General features: G+C 45.3%; 1 protein-coding gene across 1 annotated transcript in view; it reads right to left on the bottom strand.

Moving 5' to 3' along the window:
- Positions 1-20,998, bottom strand: part of TUBGCP3 (tubulin gamma complex associated protein 3) — a 73,520-nt gene that overhangs the window by 51,147 nt on the left and 1,375 nt on the right. The window contains exons 2-5 of the mRNA XM_027589804.2: positions 11,450-11,557; positions 7,929-7,996; positions 3,636-3,713; positions 1,931-2,148 (exon numbers count right to left, since the gene is read on the bottom strand). Coding sequence (XP_027445605.1) covers positions 1,931-2,148; positions 3,636-3,713; positions 7,929-7,996; positions 11,450-11,557 — 472 coding nt within the window. The remainder of the gene's footprint in view (positions 1-1,930; positions 2,149-3,635; positions 3,714-7,928; positions 7,997-11,449; positions 11,558-20,998) is intronic.

Raw genomic sequence — 20,998 nt, 5'->3', positions numbered from 1 at the left:
CGACCAGTCCGAGGGCTCTTTGGGACCTTTAAGCTGGCATTCGGGCTCTTACTGGCACCTCCCACATATTTCTTAGCATAAAAATCAAAACCTATTTGACTTTTCTTTACATACACATAACATACGTTACTCATCTAAAACCACTTTGAAATTCACAACTAATTTTAACTTCAAACTTAACATCTTTCACCCGCTCAGCATTTGCTGACCAGAGAAATTAATAAAATCTGGTGCGCTGTCCCCTCTTCTGCATGCTCACTTGTCTCCCAGCATTTGCAGTGCTCAATAGGAAAAGAAATATAATTTGCAATTAATTTAAAAAATGTACAAATGTACAAAAAAATGTAAAGTCGAAGGCAAAAGCACAAAGGTCAAGACAGCTTTTGATGATTTGGAGAATATATCAAAGCTGCTCTTTGTGAGGCGCCTGGGTGGGTAGGTCAGTGAAGCATCTGCCTCCAGCTCAGGTCATGATCCCCGAGTCCTGGGACTGAGCCCCATGTTGGACTCCCTGCTCAGTGGGGAGCCTGCTTCTCCCTCTCCCTCTGCCTTCCCCTCCCCCTGCTGTGTTCTCTCTCTGTCAAACAAATAAGATCTAAAAAAAAAAGCTGCTCTTTGAAATTCTAAGAACCTGAAGCTGATTTCTGAGGACATATGTTTTGACAATTCCAACAAAAATATCGCTTCCCAGGACTGCACCCCACAAACGAGCCTCCACAGGGCAGACTGATTTACTCCGGGTGCCACACTGGCGGGCCCATCTGTCACCCACCGATGAAGTGAGAAGGAAAACAGAAACTGGAGAACAGCCCTTTCTCTTTTCTATCTTCAATGGGGAAAAAAAGTCATCAATAGTACTTGTTAAACTATGACTTTCAATACAGTTCTAAATTTAAGAGAAAAATTCTAAAGGACCACTTTAGTTCAAAGTTCTCTATACAGTTTTTTTTTTAATATCAGAACAATTATTTCAAATTCTAAGGCAAAAATGACAAAGTCTGTTGACTCTTTTAGCCAGAATACAAGTCAGAGATTAATTCTCTAGAACCTCTTCTGCTGTCTTTCTAGAACACCAGACTGCATCTATAACCCGTGTGTGATGCATACATTCAAGGTTCTACTAATGTGATGCAACTGTATTTACGTCACATGAGAACTTCCTATGATGCTATGCTTGTGTGGAACACACGTGACCATGAATCTCTACAGACACTGGTCTTCTGGAAAAATACCCATTTTATGACAGTCAGCTTTAACATGATTACACACAGAAATATGTAAAAAGACAAAGAAAAGCAAAGTTCCAAGTCCACTACTGTAAAAGCAGCTGCTTCATTCCCAACCACAAACTGCATCTCCTGCAAACATGATGCGCTCTGCCAGCACGCTGACCGTGCATTCCTGGAGTTCCTCCTCTTCATTCACGAGCACTACGCGGCACCGTAATTATCAGTCTGAAGAAGACCTCATCAGCACTTGAGAACAACACAGCTTTATTTTAGTTTACTTGTTTTTTAAATAATTCAATAAAGAGAATAGAACACATCAGGAAAGGGGACAATATTCACTGAGAGATAAATACGGGAATACAGCAAGGGAAATGTCAATCAGTTACCTCAAAATGGAAGGCCCATCCTGTCACATTTCTGAACCAGGGCCTTTACTAATATGTTCTTGCATTAACAGGGTACGAGTAGACCAAAAATCATTAGAGTCAACCATGACTAGAAGTGGAAGAGTTCCCACGTGAAACACGAGTTCTTGGAAAGAATAAAATCCTGAGAGGAAGCATGTCGGATACAGTGCCTAGAACATTCCCAGCACACGGAGCTCTGAAGAGTTTCAGTGAACACACAAATACCTCATCAGAAGCCTGGGGGTTCTGCTGCTGCTACCGGTTAAATGATGTGTGTGTGCAAGCCGGACTTACCCTGGAAGGAGAGACTGTGGCGTCGGGACCGGGCCATTGACGGCGTACACACTTAGGCTGCTGACGCCACTGCTTCCCACACTGGCAGTGCCCGGGGCCGACTGGGAGCTGCGGTCCTGGTAGCTCAGCGGGAGAGTCTGGGGCCTGGCACAATAGTAGGGAGTCGAGTGCGCATCTCTTGGTAACGCTTGAGCAAATAACGCAGCGTAGCTAGAAACCTGAAAATGAAGTCCATTAAGAATACAAAGATACAGGGGCACCTGGGTGGCTCAGTTGGTTAAGCGTCCAGCTCTTGGTTTTGGTTCAGGTCATGACCTCAGGGCTCTAAGATTAAGCCCTGCGTCGGGCTCCACACTCAGTGCGGAGTCTGCTTGTCTCTCTTCCTCCCCCTGCTTGTGTGTGCTCACTCTCTCTAAAATAATAAAATCTTTAAAAAAAAGAAAATACAGAGATATAAAATTACAGAACACTTCCCAAATCAATAAAGATAATGAATATTCAGATTTTAATTCTTTCTATAATTGATTTTGTACTCAATAATTTGTTATACTTTTGAAATATGGCAGAACTGGTAAAGTTTCAGAAAGTTTTCTAAACTCCAAAATTGCCACATGGTCTGACAACTAAACACATTCTTTAGAATCCAAGCAAACTAAATCCCAAATAATTACTCCAGTATTTTTGCAAGTATGGCTTTATTCTAAGATCAAAGAGGGCTCATTACTCAGACAGAGGCTTTCAACATAAACAGGCCTCCTGCACCCCACTCCTGCCCCTGGAGGTGCACAAGTCTCTGTGTAGAGCACCTCCTCACACGAGACACTCCGGGCTCACAGCAGCCAGAAAGCTCTTCCCAACACCGCATGGGCCAGAGACTGAGCCCGCGGGACAATGACGTTCACACTGGTAGAACAGTAATTAACGTTCGTAATGAGATCGGAAGACACAAGAAAACCTGAAAGGTCCTCTAACTCATACAGAATTATGCAATTGTGCTCCTATTAGTAACCTGTGAAAACTGTTTTTATGCTCTATTCCATGGGACACTGTTATATCTGAGGTAATAATGTAACTCCGGAAAACATCTTAAGGAATGCAGTGAGCGCCCTGTCTAAAGAAAGAAAGAGGGGCGCCTGGGTGGCTCAGTCGTTAAGCATCTGCCTTCAGCTCAGGTCATGACCCCGGGGTCCTAGGATCGAGCCCCACATCGGGCTCCTCCTTGCCCGATGAGGAGTCTGCTTCTCCCTCTCCCTCTGCTTGTGTTCTCTCTCTCTCTCTGACAAATAAATAAATAAAATCTTAAAAAGAAAAAAAGAAAAGAAAATCTCTTGACCTTCCATGACTACCAAAAACACTAGACAAGTTATTTTTTTCTCTTATTATTTTCTTAAGTACAGAAGCCAATTCCTATTAAAATTTGGTATAGTTGATCCAACAAGACACTACGTGTGCTTTAAAAAGGCACTGAACACGTGGGTGGCTCAGTCGGTTAAGCATCCAACTCTTGGTTTCAGCTCAGGTCATGATCGCATGGTCGTGAGATGGAGCCCCATGTCGGGTTCCCTGCTCAGTGGGGAGTCTGCTTGGGATTCTCCCTCTCCTTCTGCCTCTCCCCTACCCCATTCCCAATGCAGGCTCTCTCTAAAATAAATAAATAAATCTTTAAAAGAAAAAGGCACTAAGCTGCTAGAACAGAGCCTCTCACCTTGTTCGGCTGCTTGCGTGGATCTTCACTAAGGCTTAGCAAGAGGTAGAGAATTGACCATTTATTTTTCAAAACTCCCTGTTTAAAAAGAAAACATTAAAAGAACAAGTTTGCACTACTCTCCAGTTTTATCTACCTTTTTCCTAAATTATCCTTATTTCTAAAATAGAAACACAATTTTTAAAATTCACATGGTAACAATTCTAAGTGTGCTCATTTTTCAGGTATTGCAAACAGCACTACCCCTTAGAAGTCTGGAAATAACATCTCAGTAGATCATTACCCCCTGAAAACTAACTCCAAAGTCCCTAATGAGAACATGTTTTTGAATTACCCTATTTCAGATTCCGGAACAGCAATTCCCACTTAAAATAATTCTTAGAATAACCAACTTCCTAAACATAGTGATTATTTTTTTTAATTTTATATTATGTTATGTTAGTCACCATACAATACATCATTAGTTTTTGATGTAGTGTTCCACGATTCATTGTTTTCGTACTCCATGCAGTACGTGCCCTCCTTAGTGATTACAAGAAAAATGCCATCATAAAACAGGTGAATGCTCTTCCCCCCATTTAACAAAGTGCCAGTTAGGCCATAAAAGTGCATTATAGAAAGAAAAAAAAAGGAATTCTAAAGCACACAATGTAAGTCTCAGCATCACAAATACCTAAACTCAAAGTTCTGAAGTAAGAGTTGCCAGAACAAGTAACCCCTCGGTTTCTTCGTAAGGTTATCATATGGATTTCATTAATTTCCATTTGTCTATCACTCCACCATGATTCACAACCATTAATAGCACCCCACCCTCAATACACTTTTTCCCAAATTTACAGAGCATTTCTACTCTATTCATATGGCCTTAACTTTTGGATGCACAAGCTAGAATACATAAATACCTTTATTTACAAAACTATGGGAAGGTTATTTACCTTACACAAGTTCTTCATTACATAAAATATGCCTTCAAAGTTTTTTTAAAGAAAAAGCTCATCTCAGGTATTTAACTTATGGTCTAACTTAAAAAATTGATTTACACCTAATTTTCCAGAAATAATAAACTCGCCAGCCCTGACAGAGTCCTCACTCTGGTGGCAAAGAGACAGATGAGCAGATACACTTTGGTGGATACATGACATCTCAGACATGGGGGCCGGGGGGGTCACGCAAGTGGCCCATCACTTATGAAAGGACCCCCAGAGAGGACAGGGTCTCCTAGAAGAATGGGTGATGCACATGCAGAGGAGGGAGCAGACGCAGCCTTTCCAGGTAACTGAAGACAGAAAAACCCGGCTAAAGCCAGGCAGGAACATGGATGCTGAAAATGGAGTGAACCATCAGACAAAGGGGTCTCCTGTGTGGGACCAAGAAATGGGACAGCGGGAAGCCTCTGAACGCCTGACTCTCCCTGCTAACAGTCCCCCGGAGGCTGGGCTGCAGAGGAGACAAAACGAGATGCACAGGAAACTGCAGTCATTTGGGAGGACACAGCTTAGGGCGAGGTGGGCACTTGGTGACCCAGCATGCACCCAACCTTCACAGCCCCCTGTGGGCAGGCCCCGGGCTCCCAGGGCTCAGGGACCCTTGGGGCCTACCCGCCTGCCTGCAAAGGGCCGCTCCTCACCAGATCCCATATCCTGGAAGGGTAGGGGCAATCAGCTAACAGCACAGCCACTTACAGGAGGCCCGCGAGGGACGTCCTCCACACGTCACCTCCTGCCACGCGGCACAACCACGCGGGGACACAGGCTTTATTCTCTCCGCTCCGCAAATGACAGAAGCAAAGGTGAAAACCTTAATCACCTACTACATCACAGAGCCAAGGTCTGCCTGACACCAAAGGGGACAGGTGAGAGGCAGGCCTGAGAGGAACATTTCACAAGACTTGGGGACACAGTGGACGTGGGGAGAGAGGCAGACTCAATGTGACACTCAGGTTTCTAATTTCGGGCAATAGACAATGTCATCATTCACCAAAAAGGAAAACCCAGAGGAAAGAGCAGGGATGTGCACGGGTGGCTGTGAACGGCCGCCTGGGAGTATGAAACAAGAAAATACAAAAGTGCTCCTTTCAGGTCTGAGGGCACCGAGCCACCAGTCCCCGGGGGAGAGCGGGTACAGATGCCCATGGGCTTCGGGAAGACAGCGCAAGTGTTACCAGCGCAGCAGGAGTCCTGGGTTAGACCCACAGCTCTGGCTTGAAAAAATGACAACATACAGGGTGGAGAGCAGAGGAAATTGGAAAAGCGAATAAAACTGTGCACCAAAACCCCAGCAAACGGCATCTATGAAGGAGGAGGCACCATTTCTGTTAACAGAAGAACAGCCTAAAGAGCGTGTGATGTGGGGACTGTGCAGAGGTGTGCACACAGCACCGAAACAGGGACAGTGACCAGCAAGGAGCCTGAGGGCCTGGGGAGGACATGGATCCCCAGAGCCAGAGAGCAGGGAACGGGGGGGTGGAGGCTGTCTGCACAGCCCAGGGCCACCGTGGAGCCAGCACCAAACCGCTACCTGGCAGAAAGGGTGGAGCAGCTGGGCCTCGCTGCCCGTGCCCGGCCAGCTCCAGGTGAAGCCAAGCAGGGGTGGCCCCCCACAGCCTTCAGCCCCTCGGAGCCCAGAGCCGGGCACAGAAGGGTGGAGGGGGTCTGCCGGGCAAGCAGGGTAAACAACTCCAGCATCACATATGTTTCAGATGCTTCTAAACCACTTCAGACCCTGTTATCTTAGATTCTGAAATCTCAAGAACCCTGATTCCGACATAAAACCCCAAACGTACCAGGGCACCAGAAGATCTGGAGGCCCATCAGAACAAGCAGGTTCGTAAAGCAGTTACGACCCGTGCCGGCGACACAGCGCTTCTTCCAGTATCCAAACCCTCCCGACCACGGTCACCTCCTGCACAGGCCAGCCACCCCCCAGCCCTGTGACCCTCCACACCCCCACGCCACCCCTCACCACCTGCCCCTTTCTCCCGGCCTCCCCCCGCCATCCCCCCTCTCTAGCTCCGTCAGCCGCAGGCCAGACCCCGCCCAGGAATTCCAGGTCCCCTTCCCCACCATCACCCCCTCCACTCCCCAAGTCCTGCCCACGCCTCACAGGGTGCACAGCCGAGAAGGGCCCTCAGTGAGAAGACAAGATAAAACATCAAAACCAGGAACTACATGTCTTAGCAAAAAGATGGGATGGCTGGGGGCGCCTGGGTGGCTCAGCGGGCTGGGCGACTGCCTTCGGCTCAGGTCATGATCCTGGGACCCCGAGATCGAGTCCCGCATCGGGCTCCCCGCTCAGCAGGGAATCTGCTTCTCCCTCTAACCCCCCCTTCATGTTCTCTCTCTCTCTCTCTCTCATTGTCTCCCTCTCAAATAAATAAAATCTTTAAAAAAAGATGGCTGTTACTCTGCACATGTTTTTCTAATTAGTTTAATTACTAGTGTTATACTATTGTGTCCTAATATCGTTCATCCTGCTTCAGCCACGCAATGAGCCAAGCTGGTTTTGGGGGTCTGTGCTAGGAAGCTGGCTGTCTAAAACACTGTTTAGGAATAAGCATTCAGTGTTCCAAACAAAATTTTGGAAAACAACCATTTTAAATTAGAAATAAAGAGAAAGACTTAAAGAGTTTAATTAGTACCAGCTTTAGGCACAGTTCAGTAAAAACCAGCGTACTTGATGAACAAAGCACGAAACTTCTGTGGATCTCTCTTCTCTATGACACAGGGGGAGACAGCGAGATGAACTACGCTCCTGTCCTGTCAGAATCACAAAACTCTCACCCTATGACTCAGTTAGTTTATTCGGGTACAGGAGGGCAGAGTCTTCTATTAAAAAAAAAAGGGGGGGTTAAAAAAACACAAATCACTTGTGTGCAAGTTATCAACATCCAAGCAAAAAATGTTCAAAATCCAAAATCTTTTTTCATTTATTCACTTTGAGAGCACCGATTAGGGCCTGACATCAGAGCACTAGCGCGCTTCCAGAAGACAAGCTCTCGCCGTCACGTGCAGTCAGAACTCCCAGCAGCGTGCTTCCTCCCCGGGAGGACAGGGAGCTTCCGTACTATAAACTCAGCTGCCCATGATTCTGATGACTTTCCCCATGTGGCCTCCTTCGTCTTTCTAAGCAATGTGGCATTAAATCCAGCTAAAACTGACTTTTAATATTGACAAACTCTTAGAAAGCAAACGCAATCTACAATTAAAACCCATTACCCAAGGTAGAACAGTGAGATGTGCTAGCACAAGTCCCCGGAGGGGTGTGACGCCGCACGCCCCGCGGGACACGCGGTACCTGTGAGTGCAGCTTTCTGTGCAGGTCCGAAAACAACGCCGCGTCCGCTTCTCGTCTTTGCCGTACAACTGAAAAGTCAGAAAAGGAAAGGGGTGTGTCAACCATGTACACTGAAATCCTTCTTATGATCCTGTTTCACCCACGGTAACAGGTAACTGACGTCCGAAAAGAATCCTGAGCCTAAGAATCGAAATAACTCACCAACAAGTGACACTTTAGCTCTACAAATTTGGCCAATGCCTTTCATCTCTCTGACGTTTGTAAAATATGGACAATATGAGGCTGGAATCAAAGTTTATGAGAAAGTTAGCCAAAGCAATAGAAATGATGGGACCGTTTAGATTCTATCTACAAATATGAATAAGCAGTCCAGTGAGGCCCACTACAACCGGCTTAACTCATTAATGACTGCCTGGAAGGAGAGATGTAAAGTAAAAATACCGTGGGAATGGTAAATTGAAAGGGCAATAACCAAAACCTTTATCGTTCATGAGAGCCTGACTTGGAACCACATGTTGTAATAAGCATTTCTGTGAACATGGATAGCAAATACTAGTAAACGTCTTCAGACGCCTGCACTATAACTCACTAGTTTCCCGAAAGCCACAGTAACACGCGAGGAGCCCATGCTCTGATCCGTTCCATGAAGGATGAGGCTACACACTGGGCCCGGGCCCTGAGGGAGGAGACCCACGCACCCACACCTGCAACACTGCACGCACCAGCCGTGCACGCGGGCCTCTCACGGGAACCCAGCCACCCCTGCCCCGGAAGAAGAGGCACCACCTTCACCATTAGCTGACAGCAGCAGGACTGGTTTCTTAAAATGTCATCAGCCAAGTTCACTTAGCTCTAAATGCTCCAACTGATTTGCAGAACGACAATAACTGGCTTGATGGCCAATACTTTTCCATATACATCAGCTAGGAACGGGTCTTGGTATCATGTTCTGATCTTATGAACCACATACCAGAAGTTTCATCACCCCAATCGCATCTGCACTATCAAGTCATCCTATGCAGATAGGTAAAGCAATCTTTAAAAATGTATTGTTACAAAATGCGTTCAACTAAACTAATGCAATTAAAGTCTAATATAACTTACTTCCTTTTAAAACATATAAAAATACTCCAAATAAATACAATCATCAAGTTAAGCAAGAGATGTTCTTTCTATAGAATGAGACCAACACTAATTCATACATGCAAAATAATCATGGGACAATAAAAGGGTAAGTAATACAAATAAAAATAAACAGAATATTCACCAAAAAGTGATGTTTTATCTATCAGATTGCAAAACAAATCTTTACTTACAATGTACCCCACTCACTAATGTGAAAAATTAAGAAATCGTTAGGTGTTAAATTCTGTCACACATGATGAGTTTTGTAATTTGTTTCAGTATAAAACATACTAGCATTTTATATTTTAAGTCAGCCATATAAAATGGAAAATTATTTTTGTGTTATTCAACAACTAATCTACCAAAGCCTGTAATCAAATATCAAAAATATTAAAATGTAAAACTTGCATCTAAGAATTAATGAAATACAGTAAGTGAGTGGAGACTGTTACATGAGAGGACCATCAGTAACACTCCACCGACAGCAGCTGAGCCACCGCAGAGCCGGGGACTACGAGGGGGTGCTGACAGTGAGGGGCACCCAAAAGAAGCGATGGACACCTGGTGGGAAGAGGCAGAAGAGCGCGCTGTGTCAATACACAGCAAGCCTCCTTAAAAACGCAGAAGATACACACACATCAACTATGCATGGCTAAAGCTTTCTTCTTAAAGGAAATCCCAAGACTTCCTTGCAATAACCACTCCAACAAGGTCATTGCCAGTCCTGTGACTCTGAGTTTAGACAAACTGTTTTCTTTATTTAAATTCAATTAGCCAGCAAGTAGTACATTAGTCTCGGATGTAGTGTTCAATAATTCATCGGTTGCGTACAACACCCAGTGCTCATCGCATCACGTGCCCTCCTTAATGCCCGTGACAAACTATTTTTAACAACTACACATATGCGTAATATGCTTACCAGGAGGCCTTGAAATGTAAATTTGCAAAGGAAATGATCTGTTAGTATAGTACCTATCAGCTGGAGTTGTCACTAATAATCCAAAATGTGAGATACTCTGAAGTCTGAAATACAAAAATAATCTAAGATGTAACAGTCATCAGGATTCAAGAAGAGTAGTGTTCGTAATTACGTTCAGTTTTATAGACAAGAAATGTAAATAAAAATAAGATTTTAGAGGTTAATAGCAGGATAAATACTCCATTCGTGGCCCTCCCATAAATAATGCATCACACTCAAGAACACCATTGGACAGGTCGTTCGGGGCTGACTGCTCAGAGGCCTAACAGAGCCGAGGCAAGGTAGTCGAGCACCACTGCCTGGCCAGCAAGGCCGCCTCCCCTCCAGCTGGGCTACGTAGCTCGCAGCATGGCACGAAGAGACCGCCGGTCAGACGCAGTGAAGGACACACAGTGGGGGCTGGAGACCATGCCTCCAAGAAGGGAAGAAGGGAAGTCCTGGAAGGCGTCATTATGGGTTGGCCAACACAGTCACAGGCCAGTCGGAAGCCCATCTTGTCTGGGCAGTTAACAGCCAGGACTTAGCAGGGAGAGCGCGCTGACCTTCACGGCAAGGCCTGCTTTGCTGGCAGCCGAAGCGGGGTGTGGACAGCCCGGAGAGCTGTGAGGAGCAGGCCTCCAGAGAAAAACCACCCTCCAACTGGCACGAGACGAATTTTCCTACATGGATCCTTCTGTGCAAAGCCTCCCTCCCTCAGACAGTCCCGAGTACAGGGAGGCGGCAGAGCCCCACCTCACACCATCAGAGAACAAACACATCAGTGACCCCATGCTAATGAATGAAAAGCTTTCTGTACCAGCTGAGAATGACAATGTTCACAAGTTCTAAAGTACTAGAAGTCTGGATGTTGACAATCAACAGAAGTAATACTGAGCTGCTTACTGCCAAGAGAATGGTCTACACTATCTGGTCAAAACGTGCATAATAAATACTGCAAAAAGCACAAGACACACAGGAACTCACCTAAGCCCTTCGTGTCCTCCATCTCACATTAAGCTGCTACATGACATTTAAAACAAGCCTCGGGGTGCCTGGGTGGCTCCGTCTGTGAGGCGTCCCACTCTTGATTTCGGCTCAGGTCCTGATCTCAGGGTCGTGGGATCAAGCCCCAGGTCAGGCTCCATGCTCAGCAGGGAGTCTGCTTCTCTCCCTCTCCCTCTGGCCCTCCCCTCATGCTCTCTACCTCAAATAAATAAATAAATCTTTGAAAAAAATAAAAAATAAAGCAAGCCTCTTGCACTATGTTCTAATAAAAGACACAAGTTGTCTGTGTTTTTAATATATGTTTTTATATGCACATAGCAGCACCTGTAATTACACTGTGCCTGGAACCACACGTGCACACACGTGTGTATATATATGCACGTACACAAGTTCAAGAATCCTACACACCATAGCACCAAAGAAAAATACGTACGTTCTTTCTTGATTTTTTCAGCTACAAGAAATTCATCTCTTTCAACAGTTGGGGCGAAGTTGCTGCCAATAACTCGCACAGCATACTGGAACTGCTGGGCTACGTCAGCTGCAAGGTGAACAGAAGGATGCAAATTACTGCCAGTCAGGGTAAGTTCTGATCACCTCGTGTTTCCAGACGGAGACAGTGGGCTGGGCACAGCTATCTACCTCCCACCTTCCTAAGGTTTCAACCAAGGGGACAGAGGAGCTATTAAGAAACCAAAGCAAATGAATGAATAAAATACAGTTCCATAAAACAAGAAAGGGAGACAGTAACAGGTCTGCAGTCTGAAGAATCCTAGGAGACAATGAGCTGGGCTCATAATCCTAAAAAAAGGAGCAGGGAAAGTCACAGCCCGAACACAGTCTGTGAGAAACAGACCCGCTCCAGAGAACTCCCAAGAAGCTCCAAGGCTGACTGGCATCCACAAAGATGGAAAACCAAAGAGGGTATTGAGAAACAAAGTGAGCCAACTAACTTAACAGACCATGTTTGCACCTCGGATCGAGAGGACGACCTAAATACGGATGTCTGCCTCCACTCCCTTCAACAACCTCACTAAACTGAGAATAAAGAATTTTGTGTTTGTTTTTACAAAAGCAGAAACCCACAAGGGCAAAGAAAACAAGGCAGATACCACACCAAAGGGAAGTCAACCAGTGTGAAAAGCTGGAAGGCAAATGGATTGGTGGGAACCGGTTCAGGACGGTGAGACTTGAAGTTCAATGTCCGCGTGGGAGGGCGGAAGGGGCACACAACACAAATGCCAACAAGAAACTCAGTTCCCTCTGCAGAAGCCCAGGGAGGCTCCGGAGAAGAGGGAACACCACAGCACGGAAGACGTGAATGAACTGGGGCAGAAGAGGTGGGAAGTCCGGCTGGAAAACAGACTCCTGGGCCCTCTACCCCTTCCCATTCAACCCAGACAACCACGGAGGACCTCACCCAGGCAAATCACAGAGGGTCTGGCTGAGACACTAGGTCAGCAAAGGACATGAAGTAAAAGCAGCAGACTGAACTTACGGATCCCAGCCCTCCTTCCCAGACACTGGGAGTCAATATCCCTACACGGTAACACTAGCAACACCCCTACCTTCCCACTGAAGCACCATCACCGCAGGGTGCACCCCAACCTACACCAGGCAAAAACCATTAACAAGACAAAATCCCCAGACAGTCCCACAGGCACCATGCGCAGAAGTGCCTTTGCCGGTCACTGGAAAAACAAGCGAAGAGAAAATGAGCAAGGATGCAGACCTGAGCATCCAACAACAAGCCAAGCCCAGCCAAGCCTAAGTGATGCTTACAGAACGTCTGCTCACCAATTAAAGAATGCACATTTTTTTCAAATACACATGGACAGACTACACCGGGGGTCACAAAACGACCTTTATCAAATACAAAATAACTAAAATTATTCGAAGTATGCTCTCTACCAATAACAGAATTAAACCTGAAATCAGTAATAGAATGATATCTGAAAAGTCCTCAACCATCTGGAAGGCAATCAACATAACACTATATAACACGATGGCCAGAGAAAGTCTCAAAGAAAATCAGAAAATATCTTGAACAGGGGCGCCTGGGTGGCTCAGTCATTAAGCGTCTGCCTGCGGCTCAAGTCATGATCCCAGCGTCCTGGGATCGAGCCCCACATCAGGCTCCCTGCTCAGCGGGAAGCCTGCTTCTCCTTCTCCCAATCCCCCTGCTTGTGTTACCTCTCTCGCTGCGTCTCTGTCAAATAAATAAATAAAATCTTAAAAAAAAAATCTTGAACTGAATGAAAATAAAAATACAACACACTAAAATATTTGAGACGCAGCAGAAGCAGTGTTTAGAGAAAAAATGTAGAGTATAAAATGCTTTTATTAAAAAGGAAGATGGGTCTCAAGTCAATAATATCAGCCTACAGAATAAAATCTAGAAAAAGAAAAGCAAACTAAACTCAGACCATTAGGAAATAAAGACAAAAGCAAAAAAATCAATGAAACTTAAAACAAAAATAGGAAAAACAAAATCAGTGAAACCAAAAGCCGGTTCTTAAAAAAACAAAACAAAAAAAACCATGGAATGGAGAAACATAAATTTGTGACCAAGACAAGACAGACACAAATTTAGGAATCAAAGAGGTGATATTGCCACTGACCCCATAGAAATTTTTGAAAATGAAGGCTAAATAACTTCTGTAGATAGCCCCTCTTCAAGGAGCTGGTATGCCGTAACACCCAGCCTGTAAGTGTGGGTGGCTCAGTGTCTTCCCATTCGAGAGGAGAACGTGGAAATGGGGAAGAGCACCAGGCAGAGGAGACATCTGACAAACACACCTCAGCCAGGTGATCAAGGTCAAGACCACAGTGACCACTGTAATGAGCGACTTAACAGGATACGCCCTGGATACCAGGTGATGAGAAGGGCACTCTGCCTCTGGGACCTTCCTCCCAAACAGAGAGAACCACAGTCTAATCACGAGGGAAAAAAAACACCAGCTAAATCCCTACTGAGACATTTTATAAAATAACTTTTAATTCTAAAAACTGTCAAGGTCATCAAGAAAATAATAATTTTTTGAAGTCTGAGAAACTATCAGAGCCAACAGGAGCCCAAGGAGACATGACAGCTAAAGGTAACACGGTACCCTTGAAAGAACCCTACAGGAGTAAAGGGACATCAGGTAATTAAGTGAGAAAATCTGAGGAAAGTATGTAGCGAATGCATCCTTAGATACACTCACTGGAAGAATCATACCATACTAATGTAAGACACTAATAAAAGGAAAGGTGTGGAGTATAAGGGGACTCTCTCTGATAGTCGCAATTTTCCTGTAAATCTGTACTCATTCTAAAATAAAGCATACTGATTCTAAACCCCATCTTTCACCAATCATGATTTACTGATCTGGAATGGGGCCATGGAATCAATGTTTCCGGGGGTGCCTGGGTGGCTCAGTCGGTTAAGCAGCTCTTAATTTCGGCCCAGGTCATGAACTCAGGGTCGTGAGATCAAGCCCCGAGTCGCGTTCAGCACAGAGTCTGCTTGAGATTCTCTCTCTCCTTCTCCCTCTGCACTGCCACCCCCCACAGCTCACTCTTAAGTAAATAAATAAAATCTTTTTTAAAAATTATGTTTTTAAAGCTCTGTTTTAGGGGCACCTGGATGGCTCAGTTGGTTAAGCGACTGCCTTCAGCTCAGGTCATGATCCTGGAGTCTTGGGATTGAGTCCCACATCGGTCTCCCGGCTCAGCGGGGAGCCTGCTTCTCTCTCTGACCCTCTCCCCTCTCATGCTGTCTCTGTCTCTCTCTCTCTCTCTCAAATAAATAAGTAAATAAAATCTTTAAAGCTGTTTTAAAAACTTTAAAGAATAAAGCAACTTAAATGTGGGGGGAAAACAGTTTCTTCGGTAAATTCAAAAAAGAATCTCAGCCCACATCGTGTAACATATAAAAATTAACTCAAATATGTCACAGTAAGCATAAAACAGAAGCCTACAACACTCTTAGGGGGAAAAAAAACAACAGAAGAAGAAGTCTTCACAAAGAAGTCTTTGTGATTTGGAGTTAGACAAAGAGTTTTCACGTAAAATACCAAAATCGTGAACCATTAAAAAATGTGACACACTGGAGTCCATCCAAGATTAAAACTTTTGCTCTGCAAAGGACACTGTTAAGAGAATGAAAATGCTGAGAAAACATCTGCAAAACACAACAAAGGACTTGAATCCAGATAAACAGAACTCTCAAAACGCAATAAAGGGGGGGAAAATCCAAAAACTCCCCCCCCCAAAAAAACAAAAGTTTTCAACAGACAATTCACCAAAGATGAACAGCAAAGAAACACATGACAAGATGCTCAATGAAATTCCTCATCAGGGAAACACAACTTAAAACCACGAGACGCCATTATTCCTCTATTGAACCGCTGCAATAAAAACAGACGGCCACCACCCAGGCGGGGAGCTCTCTGAGCTCGGGAGCTCTTCTCACACACTGGCCGGTGAGCATGAAGCCGGCACAAGCGCTCTGCCAAACATTCTGACAGTTTCTTTAAAAGCGAAGCATACACTTTCCGTGTTGCCTAGCAATCCGACTTGTAGGTATTTACTCCACAGCTGCCATCCACCTGCAAGGTGTCTCCTCGGTAGCTTGGTCACCCAGTTCCCACTTTTGCCCCCTTAAATTATCCAAGTCAGACTGATCTTTTTTTAAAACATAAATAGTATCATCGCTCTGCTTGAACCCTCCGAACACACACAGAATAAAATCCAAACTCACCAGGACAGCCTACCCGACCCGGTCCCTTGTCACTTCACTAATGCACCTCCTGCCTCTCACCTCCCAGCTGCTCTGGCTATGCACTGGCCATGCTTTGCGGTCTTGCCAGTCCTTGAGCACACGACACCTGCTTCCAGCTCAGACCTTGACCGTCTTCTCCCACATCTTCCCAGGACTCCTTCCACCATGTCACTTGGTTCTCCATTTAAATGTCACCTCCTCACATGGCCTTCCTATCTCAAGCACACCCAAACACACACACATGCAAGGCAAGCATATAGCACAGAATGTGTTCAGGACTTGGTGAATACAAAGGGGGTAAAAAGCAAAAGAAACCAAAAGCAAAAAGAAATAATCAGAGTGTTTCTGTGGAACCCTAACATTAGCGAGTAGTTTTAATTTTCTTCCTCATACTTTTCCACACTTTTAAAGTTCTTCTAAGTGGTAAATATTAATTTTATAAATACATATTAAAAGTGGCATTGGGGTGCCTGGGTGGCTAAGTTGGTTGGTTATGCGTCCAACTCTTGATCTCAGGGTTGTGAGTTAGAGCCCCACGTTGGGCTCCACACTGGGCATGGAGCCTGCTTAAAGAAAAAAAAATGTGGAAGTGGAAACTACTTGCTTACAAAGGGGTACCGGTAAAACTATTCTACTTAAAAAATACTTTTAGATTCCCATGATCCTGAGTTCTACAAAAACTAGTTTACTAACAACCTATTCAAGTACATCAAACTACTATCTCTGCTCCAAAGTTTCATCAAGTTTCGACTTTTCTAACACTCAAACCTCCTCCACACCAGAAGCAAGCTCTCCCTCTCCCCCCACCCCCCCGCCCCAGTCTCTGCACAAGGCACCTGTGGTCCTGTGCAGCATCTCACCTCGGCCTCATCGGCCGCCTTCCATTTCCCCATCTCCTTGCCAAACAAGTTTGCCATCTATCTTTCTTGCTGATATCAAATATTTGAAAATCCATCTGCTATTTTTAAATAAAACCCACCTAAGTTGCAGGGGTAGTTGCATAGAATACAGACTATTAAATTCACAGTGGCAATTTTTCTCTGTTTAGTGAGCCTAACCATCAAAGATTAAAATGCGAAATATCAAACAATGTTGACTACAAATTTCTAGTTTAATACTCCCTAAATCCTATTCCGTTTCTAGAGTACATCTAAGCTCAATCAGTAATTGGAAGAATAATTCCTAAGCACCTACTCTATGCCAAACACCATGGGCCCAAGAGCAGAACAGAGCATAGTGGTTAACAAGGCAGTCTTAGTGAGAATCCGAAAAATGAGGCAAGTAACTGCACAAGGTGATTAGCCTGTGGTCAGAGCTGCTCAGAAAACTGAGCAGGACGCCACGACAGCAAATGACGGGGAGGACCTCGTGAAATGGGCTGCTTAAGGAAGGCCTCTCTGAGGAAGCTGCCCTCTGATGGGGAGGAGCCTGCCATGTGAAAGGACACGAGGAGATGCAGAGCGCTACTGCGCACTCTGTTTCTCAAAGGACACCAACGCCAATGGGTCCTAAAATCCAAATCATAAAAGCTAAAGTCATTCCGTTGACACCCAGGTGAGGAGTTCCAGGCTGTAGCTCTTTAATGATTGGCTCAGTCCAAGATTTAAAGAGTATTCAGGGCGCCTGGGTGGCTCAGTCGTTAAGCGTCTGCCTTCGGCTCAGGTCATGATCCCGGGGTCCTGGGATCGAGCCCCGCATCGGGCTCCCTGCTCGGCAGGGACCCTGCTTCTCCCTCTCCCCCTCCCCCTGCTTGTGTTCCCTCTCTTGCTGTGTCTCTCTGTCAAATAAATAGATAAAATCTTAAAAAAAAAAAAAAAAAGAGTACTCAAGTTTTTTTTTACCACGAAACACCCGAGGAATGCATTCTGTCCCCACCTCCAACCTGCCCTGGGTGTCGGGAGCCCGGAAGGGAAGCCAGTGCTCTGCTGCCCAGCCTCTGAGATCTCTCTGAGGAGAACCGGGCACCAGCGGATTCAAGGATACAGCATCGGACGAGTACCAGAGAGCAGACACCGTGCTGATCGCGCACACACACTCTGAAACAAGCAGGTGTTCAGAAAAACCAGGTGAGGATGGACGCAAGAGGCCGCACCACAGGCAGGGCTAGCACTGTGCTGCCTCCACTCAGCACAAAGGGAAGTAAGCTGGCAGATGCTACACAGAAGAACAGGAAGGAATTAATTCAAGACATCAGGTTCTGGAACCAGAGATGTGGGTTCCTATCCCGGCCCTGCAATTCACTAGCTCAGTGACAGCGAGCAAACTACTTACTCTCTGCACGTCTGTCTCCTCAGCTACAAGGTGAGGGTAATAGTAAGTAGTCCAACCGTCCAGCATCACTGGGAGCTAAATCCACTAGCTCACGGGGCAAGCACAGTGTCTGGCAAGTACTTGGAAAACGTTAGCTATTTTTATTATTATTATTAATCTGAAAATGTCATTTCAATGCATGTTATGTCTACCACAGCCATTAAAACCATAACTCAACAAAGCACCCAGCTTTTGACTTCTCAGCAAGATAATCTGTTCTTCATCTTGTAGATTACACGTAGGAAACAGATGAATTCCTTCACCTGATGTGATGAGCTTTCTTCTCTAGAAAGGACCGTCTGGCAGCAGTGAAGAGGGGCTGGAAGAGGTGCGACACCAGGGCAAGAAATGCACTGCGAATGCATGGTCTCAACTGTGAAGGCTCCGAGAGCACTGAGATGTGCGACCACGAGTTTTTAAACAACTGCTGCCTTTTATATCCCAAAAGGGTTCCACACACACTCAGATCAAAGAAAACCGAACAGAGAGATGCACGAAATCCTCGCGGCTCAGGGGAGTGCAAACACTGCAGCTGGGAGCTCTCGAGGGCTTCCCGAGGTGGCCGGGGACAGTGAACGGACTGGTAAGGTCGGAGTCTGTGCCTTGCTGCTCCTTCCACATGCAGACAACGCAGCTGTCCTACAGGCCGGGACGACACGCCAGCTAAAGCACAGGGGTCCGGGCGCCTGGGTGGCTCAGTTGGTTAAGCGACTGCCTTCGGCTCAGGTCATGATCCTGGAGTCCCGGGATCGAGTCCCGCATCGGGCTCCCTGCTCAGCGGGGAGTCTGCTGCTCCCTCTGACCCTCTTCCCTCTCGTGCTCTCTATCTCTCATTCTCTCTCTCTCTCAAATAAATAAATAAAAAATCTTAAAAAAAAAATAAAAATAAAAATAAAAAATAAAGCACAGGGGTCCGTGGAGCTCCGGGGCCAGCCGCGCCACGTCCCTCCGGACGCAGGTCACTGGGATGGCATGCTAGTGTGGCAAGTACCAAGCTCCCACCGACCCCTACAGAATCAGAATCTCTGCAGGCGGGGCCCACAAGATTCATTCTGAGTAAGCATCCCATGTAAACAATTCAAAGCGACAAGGTGTGAAGACTTAGCTATAGTAAGATACCCTACTGACACAACAGATACACTGCTGGGCCACCAGCGAGCCCACCGCCACCCTGCCATCTGGTTCTCCCCGACCACAGGGGATCCAATGCACAGCTCCAGCTGAACGAAAAGCAATGCTCCAAGACAAAAAAACAAAAAACATTGCTCTAGATCTGTGGTTCTCAAACTGTTTGGTCTCAGGGCCCCTTTACACTCTCAGGATTGAGGATCCTTAAAAGGATTTGTTTATTTATATAGGTTAAATCTATCAATATTTACTGTATTAGAAATTTAAACCAAGATTTTTATATATTAATTCATTTTAAAATAACAATAAGCCCACCAAGCACAACTTTAAAATGAAGCCTAAAACTCTGAAATTTCAATATGTTGACAGACATTTAGTGCACATTTCAACATACATTTAACATAAGCTTTAATGTCTAGTTAATGTATACTGATTTCCCCAAGTATACATAATCAAGGGAAGACCATAACTTATTGGGAACATCATCAAGAGTTCCTCACCGTTTTTGGAAAATCATGACACCAACAGCAGTACCACTTGAGGTTCAAGAGCCAGCAAGACAAGACTCCTTCCTCTGCACTGCAGCTCAGGACACACTCCCAGCGCTGCTACAGATCAGGGCGATCATCTTAATTCAATGCACCACGTACTGTCGTCATACCTAAGCATTTATGTTGAAATACTTACCAAATAAAAGCTCCTGTATTTGTTATCTCTTGTTAGAAAGAGGATTACGAAGTATGGAAAGGAAAGTTGCCCCTGACAGAGGTGAAACACTGTAATACCAAGAACACTGTTCCAAAGACAGAAATGACTATCTAAAGATATAAGTAAAATGTGCTCTGGGAGAGAGGCAGGGGTATAGAGAGAATTTTCCAGGCACTGGCTAGCAGTATGCATTTCAAGCAAATTCTCAGGCTGGAAAGCTTGAGAAATAATGGTTATACTAACTTTATAAAAATGTCACATACCATTAGAGTTAGGTGCTTTGTTTCTGAGGGTCCCTTCAAGCCAACTATAAAAAAATTTTAAATACTTTATGAAAAACTGATTCATAAGAAACTCCTATTAAAAGTAACAAGGGGCGCCTGGGTGGCTCAGTTAGTTAAGCGTCCAACTCTTGATTTCGGCTCAGGGCTCAGGTCATGATCTCAGGGTCCTGGGATGGAGGTCCACATCAGGCTCCCTGCTGGGCAGGGAGCCTGCTTGAGATTCTCTTCCTCTCTTGCCCCTTCCCCTGCTCCCCCTAGCTCGCTCGCTTGCTCTCTCTCTCTCAAAAAAAAAAAAAAAGTAACAAGTCTCAGGGAGCCTGGCTGGCTGTCATAGAGCATGCAACTATCGATCTCAGGGTCGTGAATTCAAGCCCCACATGAGCGGAGAGCTTACGTTAAAAAAAAAAAAAAAAGTAACAAGTACCAATTATTCCTCAATACCACAGCACTGAAAAAGCAATATTACAAAAGTATAAGGCCAACTGTGACATGACATTAGAAAAAGAATTAACCAAATGTGCTTTAATCTCCTGGAAGGGATGAAACAATCAAAAGGACCCTCAAATTTTTTAAAAAACATTTTTTTAATTGAGAAAGATCATGCTACCTCACAATAAATGGCCTTCAAAGTCCAGCTGTGACAATGGGAACAGACGGTGGTGTGGAAACTGAGGACCCGCCGGTACAATGAAAACACTGACGTCAGAGCGAGTCATAACCAACAAGCTTAGCTCTTTGTCCCCCTCCCCAGAGCCCTTCCCAGATGCTCCCAGGGCCCCCCGCAGCC

Source organism: Zalophus californianus, chromosome 3 (assembly GCF_009762305.2).
Source record: "Zalophus californianus isolate mZalCal1 chromosome 3, mZalCal1.pri.v2, whole genome shotgun sequence".
NCBI classification, from domain to species: domain Eukaryota; kingdom Metazoa; phylum Chordata; class Mammalia; order Carnivora; family Otariidae; genus Zalophus; species Zalophus californianus.
This window is presented reverse-complemented; position numbering and strand designations above follow the sequence as displayed.